This window comes from Lemur catta, chromosome 17 (assembly GCF_020740605.2).
Source record: "Lemur catta isolate mLemCat1 chromosome 17, mLemCat1.pri, whole genome shotgun sequence".
In the NCBI taxonomy this organism is placed as follows: Eukaryota; Metazoa; Chordata; class Mammalia; order Primates; family Lemuridae; genus Lemur; species Lemur catta.
The window spans coordinates 4,616,996-4,626,846 of NC_059144.1; the positions used below are offsets into that span (position 1 = coordinate 4,616,996).

General features: G+C 62.7%; 1 protein-coding gene across 7 annotated transcripts in view; it reads left to right on the top strand.

Moving 5' to 3' along the window:
• Window positions 1-9,510, top strand: part of SH3TC1 (SH3 domain and tetratricopeptide repeats 1) — a 51,345-nt gene extending 41,835 nt beyond the window's left edge. For 6 of the 7 annotated variants that reach the window (XM_045528246.1, XM_045528244.1, XM_045528248.1 and 3 more), the window contains 6 exons: window positions 1,124-1,304; window positions 2,405-2,555; window positions 3,755-3,877; window positions 4,567-4,717; window positions 6,877-7,073; window positions 9,117-9,510. In XM_045528246.1, coding sequence (XP_045384202.1) covers window positions 1,124-1,304; window positions 2,405-2,555; window positions 3,755-3,877; window positions 4,567-4,717; window positions 6,877-7,073; window positions 9,117-9,374 — 1,061 coding nt within the window. In that variant the 3' untranslated portion in view covers window positions 9,375-9,510. Of the gene's footprint in view, window positions 1-1,123; window positions 1,305-2,404; window positions 2,556-3,754; window positions 3,878-4,566; window positions 4,718-6,876; window positions 7,075-9,116 lie in introns of those variants that run through there. The other variant, XM_045528251.1, reaches the window with a different exon arrangement.
• Window positions 9,511-9,851: the final 341 nt, after the last annotated feature.

The window sequence follows — 9,851 nt, forward strand, 5'->3', positions numbered from 1 at the left end:
TTTAATATTTCCATTCCAATGTTGATTATTTATTCCTTTTGCTTGCTTTGTGTTTGTTGACTCTAATTTTCTAATCTCTTAAGGTGGAAGTTTAAATTTTTTATTTGAAATTTTTCTTCCTTCTTTTAATGCAGGCATTTGCAGTGACAAATTTCCCTCTAAGCACGGCTATAGCTGCCTCTCGTAACTTTGGTTTTCGTTCATCTCAAAGTATTTTCTAGTTTCCTTTATCATCTCTTCTTTGACTCATTAGTTGTTTAGAAGTGTGTAGTATAATTTTCACGTATTTGTGAATTTCCCAAATTTCTTTTTGTTGTCGACTTCTAGTTTCATTCCAATGTAGCTGAAGAACATATTTTGTATGATTTCAATCATTTTACATTTACTGGGACTTGTTTTGTGGCCTGATATGTGGTCTGTCTTGGGGAACCTTCTATGGGTGCTTGGGTAGACCGTGTATTCTGCTGTTGTTGGGCGGAGCGTTTTATAGATGCCTGTCGGGTCTTCTCGGTTTGCGGTATTGTTAAGGTTCCTATTTTCTTCCTGACCCCGGGAATAATTTTGGCAGTAGCAGCTCTGCACTGCTTTTAGGAGAGGCCAGGAAGCCTGTGAGTTTGGAGCCTGGCCTCGTGGAGACAGTGTTGGCTTTGGAATGCCAGAAGCCGGATCTGAATGGCATTCCCAGCACGGCTGGGTGTCAGGATCAACACTCGGCCTTGGACTCTCAGGGTGCCCATCTGCGACGCGGGTGCTGGTGACCCGACCTCATCAGCTCGGTGTGAAGGTGGCCCCTGTCCTGGCCAGAGGGGCTTCATGAAGCAGAAACAGGTTTCCTGGTGTGAGGGGTGAGCCAGGCCAGAACCCCCAGCCCTGGGGGTTATGAAGAAGGTGCTGTCATCTCTTGGGCACCTGCCACGTGCCATGCATGGGGCTCATCCTGGCGTGCTCATGGTCTGCGTGCCCTCGAGCAGGCCACCTCGCTGTCCAGGCTCAGTTTCTCATCTGCAGTGACCCTGGCTCACAGAGGAGTGGGAGAGGCGGGATGCAGCAGGGGCCTCAAACCCCGCAAGCATCTGCCATGAGGCCACGAAGCCGACCTCCTCTTTCTGTGTCCCCCACGCAGGCCAGCTGCAAGCCGTCCAGCGGCTGTGCCACTTCTACAGCACCGTCATGCCCAGTGAGGCCCAGTGCGTCATCTACCACGAGTTCCAGCTCGCGCTGGCCCGCAGGGTGGCTGATAAGGTGCTGGAGGGGCAGCTTCTGGAGACCATCAGCCAGCTCTACCTGTCCCTGGGCACAGAGCGGTGAGAGCCGGCACTGCGGCGGGGGCTGGGGGTGCACAGGGAAGCTGGGCCCAGGGCCCCAGCGGACCATCTCCTTGGGCAGGCCTGGGGTCATCCCTGCATTGCTCAAGACCGAGTCCCAGCTTGGCCTCCCTTGATGGTTGACATGCCCTCCTGTCTCTGCTTGCAACATCTCCCAGACAGGTGTCTCATCCCCAACAGAGGTGGTGCATGCATTTCTAGGCCGTTTGTCCTGCCACAGTGGCTTTTGTAAGCTGTCCTTTCCTGCCCTGAATCTGCACCCGCTGGCCTAGCTCTGGGCTAGGCTGGTCTGGCTCTTGTCTGTTCCCTCTGACGTGACCACAATAGCCACGTGTGCCTGGAGGCTCCTTGCCCAGAGAAGGTGGAGACAACCCCCCAGGTGGTTGTCTCACCTGCTTCCCCAGGCAGAGTTGCAGAGTCCCATGTCCCACGTGTGGCCCACAGAATGTCCTGACCTGGCAGGGTGACGATGGCCCCAGCCATGCTGCAGTGACATGCCCTCGAGAGAGCAGGGCGGGAGCTACATCTCCACAAGGACTTGGGAGATAGCTCTAGGCTTGGCCTTGCTTTCGAGGCCCACGTGCTAGAGCCATGCTTCTCAAAGTTCGGTCCCTGGCCCTGTCACTGGGGAGCCTGCTGGAAGTGCACATTCTCGGGCCCCACAGGGCCCAGCGAGCTGTATGTGAATGTCCTCTGATCCACTTGCACATCTGAGAACCAGCAGCCTGGATACTCTCTGAACCTCTGCTCCATGCTAATGGCTCCTGGTGCATCCGGAGAAGACACAGGCTAGTCTGGGGAGGTTGGGAAGAGATAGTAGCATGCCCCTCCTGGCCACGTGGCTGGCATGACACCATTTCCTCAGATGAAGATACTTTATCTTTTCCATGCAAGGTGCGTTCATCCCAGCTCTCCCAGAAGCCTGGGAAGGGCAGGGTTTGTGCATACCAGGGGGCTGGTTCCCACCCTGATACTCCAGGTCCACCCGTCACCGGACCTGCAGCGCGAAGAGCTCGGGCTGGTCCCCTGGGGCTGGCCTGCCTGGGAGCTCTCGTCCTGACACCCTCGTCTGGTTCCAGGGCCTACAAATCCGCCCTGGACTACACCAAGCGGAGTCTGGGGATATTCATCGACCTCCAGGAGAAGGAGAAGGAGGCACATGCCTGGCTGCAGGCGGGGAAGATCTACTATATCCTGCGGCAGAACGAGCTGGTGGACCTATACATCCAGGTGCAGGGGTGAGGCGGGAGGGAGGGCCAGTGTGTGTGTTCACTTGTGACAAAGCCACTGCTGAGCGCCTGCTGCATGCCGTTCCCCCTCCCTACCCCGCAGCTCCCTCACAGCCCCCTCTGGGGCTGGCACGTCCACAGCCACCCGAGCTCCCTGGGGCAGAGGCGTGGGAGTGCCCGGCACCTGCTGGTACACAGCGAGTGCTCAGTAAGTGTGCCAATCATGTGCCCACTCCGGTGACACACAGAAGGACTTGCTTCAGCAGCATGTGGCATGTCTCCTTAAAAAATTCATTTACATAGAAGCTCTGTTTTAGATGATGTCCCAAACAAGCATGACTTGGAACAAACTGAGAGGCCCACGCGCCTTATGAGCTTTTTGTTTTCGAGCACCTGCTGTGCACCTGCCTGAGCCAGGGGCTGAGTACCTAGGGTCAGGGGCTCATGGCGAGCAGGGCACCGGGCCCATCAGTAAGCAATGCTGACACGGGCAGGGGCTGTGGCAGGGACGTGGGGATGCAGGAGCCTGTAGGGTGGGCTCCTGGCAGCCTGGGGACAGGGAGGCAGGGCGAGCAGCAGCGCAGGGCGGCGGGCACCTCTGCTGGAGCAGCGCGGTGCTGGCAGCAGACCCCCAGGCATCGGCAAGCAGTTGGGCCTGGCTGGGTCGTGGTCAGGGCCAGACCGCCCAGTCATTCACTCAGCGGGTATTTGTTGAGCGCCTCCTACATGCCAGGCGCTGTGGGAGCCCCTGCATATGGCAGAGAAGCCCGAAGCCTTGGGCTCCATCCCTGTGGGCTGACCCTTCTGGTGGGAGACGGGCAGACATGGCTAGGTCACATGTCACTAGGGGCTCAGAGGGGAAGCAGTGGGGCTGGGGCGGGGAGGGGGTGGTGGGAGCCCCAGTGACGCCAGAGCTGAATGCAGAGGTCCTACAGTGGTGGGCAGGTTGGGGTGGTGCTGAGCTGTCCCAGTGTCTCACCAGCCCCGCCTGCTGGGCCCCTGGGTTTCAGCCACACAGGTGCCCCATGGCACCCAGGTGTGTACAGTTATTGTCCTCATGCCAGCAAGTGATGAAGGGCCCCAATGCCCAGGGACTCCTGCAGTGTGTGAGAGGACAGAGGAGGCTGGCCGGGGCTTCCCACCCTGGCGGGCATGGCCACCTGCTAGGTATAGGTCTGGAGAGCTGCCGCCTCCTTACAGGTGGCGCAGAATGCGGCCCTGTACACAGGCGACCCCAACCTGGGGCTGGAACTGTTCGAGGCAGCTGGAGACATCTTCTTCAACGGGACCTGGGAGCGGGAGAAGGCTGTGTCCTTCTACCGGGTGAGCCACTGCCATGGGTCTGTACGGGTGGGCCTCAGGTGGGCGCTGAGGGCAGAGGCACAGCTGGAGGCAGGACCACCCGTGCACATGCTCAGTTTCCTGGTGGTTTCACCTGGCATGGTCTTGACCCCATCCTGACCGGGGCAGGGTGGGTGGTGCTTGAGGCCCAGACACAGCCTTGGTCTCACACATGTACCCCGTGATCTCAAGCAACCCTGGCCGGGAAATCGTGTCCCCATCTTACAGATGAGGAAATCGCAGCCCAGAGAGGCACAGGCATGTGTCAAAGGACACACAGCACGTCAGTGGGAGATTCAGGATGAGGCTGGGTCTGCATGTGCCCCCAGGGAGGATGGCTTCTCCCTTCCTCTGCCCCCACAGCGCCAGGGCGGCTCAGCCCCAGGCACAGATAACTCGGTGTTTCTAGAGCAGAGCTGAGCACTGGATCCTCCCAGTCAGGCCCAGGGCAGGAGGGGCTGGTCTGGGGCTGCACGGTGTAGCTGGACAGGCCAGGGGTCACTCTCCAGCCCCGGCTTGGGGTGTCTAAGCTGACCTTTCCCTCCAGGGGAAGGTCTAGACCAAGTGGGTAGCTGTGGGGTGGGAAGCTCTGGCACGTGTTTGGGGCTCTGAGGAAGGCACTGGGCATGGGGGTGCTGCAGGAAGCCTGACCCCACCCACCTTTGTGGCAGGACCGGGCACTGCCCCTGGCAGTGACCACGGGCAACCAGGAGGCAGAGCTGCGGCTATGCAACAAGCTGGTGGCACTGCTGGCTGCACTAGAGGCGCCCCAGGAGGGCCTGGAGTTTGCACACACGGCCCTGGCTCTCAGCATCACCCTGGGTATGCTCCCTGGCCCGCCCCCTCCAGGCCCCCCCCACCAGGGCCCCCCTCACCAAGGCCCCCCCCTCCAGGGCCCCCCACCAGGGCCCCCCCTCCAGGGCCCCCTCCACCAGGACCCCCCCACCAGGACCCCCCCTTACCAGGACCCAGCCCCTCCAGGCCCCCCCCACCAGGGCCCCCCTCACCAAGGCCCCCCCCTCCAGGGCCCCCCCACCAGGGCCCCCCCACCAGGACCCCCCCTTACCAGGGCCCAGCCCCTCCAGGGCCCCCCCTCACCAGGGCCCTGCCCACCAGGACCCCCCCTTACCAGGGCCCAGCCCCTCCAGGGCCCCCCTCCAGGGCCCCTGCCCACCAGGGCCCCCCCACAAGGGCCCAGCTCCTCCAGGGCCCCCCCTACCAGGGCCTAGCCCCTCCAGGGCCCCCGCCCACCAGGGCCCCCCCACCAGGGCCCTGCCCAGCAGGACCCAGCCCCTCCAGGGCCCCCCCACCAGGACCCAACCCCTCCAGGGCCCCCCCCACCAGGGCCCCACCCCTCCAGGGCCCCCTCCACCAGGGCCTCCCCCACCAGGGCCCCACCCCTCCAGGGCCCCCTCCACCAGGGCCTCCCCCACCAGGGCTCAGCCCCTCCAGGGCCCCCCCTCACCAGGGCCCAGCCCCTCCAGGGCCCCTCCCACCAGGGCCCAGCCCCTCCAGGGCCCCCCCCACCAGGGCTCAGCCCCTCCAGGGCCCCCCCCCACCAGGGCCCAGCCCCTCCAGGGCCCCTGCCCACCAGGGCCCCCCCACCAGGGCTTTGCCCACCAGGACCCAGCCCCTCCAGGGTCCCCCCCACCAGGACCCCACCCACCAGGACCCAGCCCCTCCAGGGCCCCCCCCACCAGGGCCCTGCCCACCAGGATCCCCCCCCACCAGGGCCCAGCCCCTCCAGGGCCCCCCCCACCAGGGCCCTGCCCACCAGGACCCCCCCTCACCAGGACCCAGCCCCTCCAGGGTCCCCTCTACCAGGGCCCTGCCCACCAGGGCCCCCCCACCAGGGCCCAGCCCCTCCAGGGGCCCCCCACCAGGGCCCTGCCCACCAGGACCCAGCGCCTCCAGGGCCCTGCCCACCAGGGCCCCCCCCACCAGGGCCCAGCCCCTCCAGGGCCCCCGCGTGCAGGTACGGAGGATGGGAGCAGAAATGGTTGCCAGGCTATCCTGGTCTCCCGTCCAGGCTCCCCTGCTCAGCCCTGGGGGCATGGTCCACGGCTCTTGTGACGTGCAGAGCTCCCTGCATGGAGAGGCCGTGCCCAGCTCTTTGGCTTCCTCAGCCTCTTCCCCTTGCTGAGCATGAGGCCACCCAACATGCCCTTCATTCCATATACCTGGGTGTCCCACCGGTCCCAGTGTGCAAGGCTGGGCCACCTGTGCCTTTGTGAGAGCTGGTCCCTTCCCTGCCCTCGCCAACCACCGCTGTTCTCTGGCTGATAAAATCCCAGTCCTCTTTCTAGAAGCCTGTCCCTCAGTCCTGGGCATCGGTCTGTCCCGGCACCTCACTGTGCTGTACTGGGGTGGTCTGTCTTCCTCCAGAGAGAGAGAGCCCCGAATGGGCCGGGCAGCACCTCGTGCCCCAGGTCCTGCCACAAAGGTGTGCAGCAGTGCTCGAACGCATTGAATGCAGGCTCCACAGCGCCCGCCCTGGAAGGGGAGGATGCCAGGGACGACCCGGGCCACCTTGCCCCTGTGCAGGGGAGGACCTGGGGCTCAGACACGCAGTGACTCCCGAGGTTGGGAGGGTGCTCTGCTGCCGATGCTCCCGGGAATGGTCAAATGCCACCTCTGCAAGTTGACTGGAGCCCCAGCGCTGGGAGTGCACAGACCGAATGCCTTTGGGGTCTCCTCGCTACAAACAGTAATCAAAGGCACCCTGTGCAGGTGGCTGCATGCAGGCACAGAGCTGGGGTGTCCAAATTCATGACTTTGCCAAACCGTGAGGCAGGTGGCATTGTTAGCTCCCTTTACAGGTGGGAAAAGTGAGTCTCAGAGGTGGGCAGGGGGTGGGGCTGCCTAGGTGACGGCCTGAGTGTGCCTGGAGATAGGGCAGGGCACCACCGGTGTCCTCATGCACGCTCCTGATGGGCCTGTGCCCTCACACCTGCCCCCGCCCACCCGGCCTGTGTCCCCAGGGGACCGGTTGAACGAGCGCGTGGCCTATCACCGGCTGGCCACCCTGCACCACCGCCTGGGCCACGGCGAGCTGGCTGAGCACTTCTACCTCAAGGCGCTGTCACTCTGCAGCTCTCCGCTGGAGTTTGACGAGGAGAGCCTGTACTACGTGAAGGTGTACCTGGTGCTCGGAGACATCATCTTCTACGACCTCAAGGTGGGTGGGGAGGGGGCAGGGGACACTTGGGAGTGGGATCTGCACCCAGACCCCAAAGGCCCGGGCTGAGCAGTGCAGGGGCTGAGCTCACAGGGGCCTTTGAACGCAGGAGAAGCTGGGGCAGCCCTGGAATCCCCAACCCCAACCCTGCTACACCCCCACCCCTGCCTGGGCCCTGGCCGAGCACTGGCGACACCTGGTGGTCATAAGTGGTCCCTGCGGCCAGCTGCTAAATCCAAGCCAGGCAGCATCCTTGGTGCCAGGCATCAGGCCACCCAGAGGAACCCTCACTCACCTGCTCGGGACAGGGCATCAGAGAAGGGGCCTTTATGTCTCTGTGGCCATGCCTGCCACCCATCCACACGGGAAGAAAGAAAGCGCTGAGGCGCTGCTGAGAGGCTGAGGTCCAGGGGCCAAGCAAGGCTGGGCTCAAGGGGCAGAGAGCTCCCTCCTTCCTCCCCAGGCACGTCCCACCCCGGCCTCACTGCACTGAGCTGTCATCTCAGCCTGTCTCGGGGCCCGCCGTCTTTCCAACTTCACACCCCCCTCGTGTCCTGAGTGAGCAGACCCTCCTGTGGCCTCTCATGTGGCCTCTCTCTCCTTCCCACCCCAGACTGGGCCTGGAGTGCCACCCAGAAGGCAGGTGCCATGGGCTTCTTTGCCGACTGTCACTATTAATAAAATGAGGCCACCTTCAGTCCACACGTGTGCGTCAGAACGGAAAGAGCGAGGCTTAGAGTAGGACGGGTTTGGGGTGAGCCCCAGCTGGACCTGCCACTCACTCACTGTTGCACAGGTGCACACACGAGGGCATGCACGCACACACAGCAGAGCACACTTTAGCTGGCTCCTTCCTGTTTAGTTGGGATGCCCCCTCCTCCATGAAGCCCTCCCATACCACCCCAGGCTGAAGCAGGTGCCTCCCGGGGCTCCCACAGGCCACCCTGTACAGTCACTGTCCACTCTGGATCCCCAGGACTGGGACTAGGGGTGCAGCAGGATCAGCCACGCGCCCTGGCACAGAGTCTGAAGCTCAGCAGGGGCTGGGGGAGTGTCCAATGCGCGGCCGCACAACTGGTTTGTTCCCTCCTTGGGCCCTTGCTCTGTTTGGGGGGAAAAGGGCTGTTGAATCTCGGACTTTGTCCTTGACCCTGGGGAGTCGTCTCGAGATGGTAAGGAGGGAAGGGAGGGCAGGGGCCAGGTATGGGGCTTAGAGAGGTCCCTTGGTGACCTTGGTGTGGAGGAGGGGCCTGGTTGGGTGGGAGGTAGGAGTGGGGGATGGGGCATCCTGACCTGAGGTTGGTGGGTTTGAGGCAAAATGCGTTTGAGACAAAATGCGTTTGAGAAGGAGTGGATGTCCAGGGGAGTCATAGACTGTCCAAGTTTCAGGGAAGATTCCCAGATTTGATGCCTGTGAGGTGCTCTGCACTGGGGCTAGCAGATGGAAGGACCCAGAAGTGGTGGCATCAGGGTAGACTAGGCTAGAGGGAGGCTGGGTCACTCACATGCTCACCCGACAGTACTGTGTCCCTGCTGCAGCGGGCAGTGGGTCAGAACCAACCCCAGCCCACCGGCAAGCAGCCAGTGCCCACAGCGAGGGGCTGGGCAGAGGCCGGGTGGCCCGGGATAGAGGGACAGCCCGGGATGCTTCCAGGAGGAGTCAGAGTGGGAAGGGAGCCTCCAGCGGGGTCCAGAACACGGGGAGACCTGGGGGGCTACCTGAAACACCCTGATTCCAGGCCCATGTGGTCCTCTGGGTCTCATGGAACCTGCTTCGAGCCAGCCCGGGACCCGTGTGGTGGCTCCTCGGGACAGCTCCCAGCAAGTGCCGCTGGACTGTCTGGGCAAACGGCTGTCCTGCCGGCTAAGCCCGTGGCAGTGTCCCAGGCTGCAGGGCCCACGGGGCGAACCAGAGTCAGGTGGAGACGATGGAGTGACCAGGGCCAGAAGGGGCCTCTGGGGACATGGGCTCTGTGCCCCTCATTCCCCTCCACGGGTCGAGTTAGATGCGGAATCTGGGTTGACCGCGACATCTCCCCTCAGGACCCATTCGATGCGGCCGGGTACTATCAGCTGGCGCTGGCGGCGGCCGTGGACCTGGGCAACAAGAAGGCCCAGCTGAAGATCTACACGCGGCTGGCCACCATCTACCACAACTTCCTCCTGGACCGTGAGAAGTCCCTCTTCTTCTACCAGAAGGCACGGACCTTCGCCACCGAGCTCAACGTCCGCAGGATCAACCTGGCTCCCCCGAGGCTCTGTGGGCGGGCCCCCTGGCTGGCACCTGGCCACCCACCCTGAGGACAGTCTCCAGGGAGGGGACTTTGTGAAAGGGCGTCCCTGGACTCTTCCAGAGTCTCCAGGTGCTTCATTTTCTGGGAAATGGAGGCACAAAAGCCGGGGTCAAATCGCAATAAATGGGTTTTGCAGCAACATACTGAACTCGCCAAGGCTCCTTCCCTGGTCTGGTTCCTGGGGAGCGTGTAGGGCCCAGGCCCTTCCTGGGGCCGCCCTGCTGTGCACCCTGACCTTGGGTATGAGAAGGAGGGTGAGTCCAATAGACCTGGGCAGGTGCCCCTTGCTGGCTCTTCACGGTGTGGCCTTGGGCAAGTCATTTCACCTTGAACCTCAGTTTCCTCACCTGTCACGGGGAGGTGGTGGGATTCCCTGGGCAGGTCCTGGAATGGCATCACCCCTCCCCCAGCTCTCACTGTGGACATGGCACTGCCCTGTGCCTTTAATCCTCAGACCTCCTGTGAGGAGGTTGGGACTGCTATT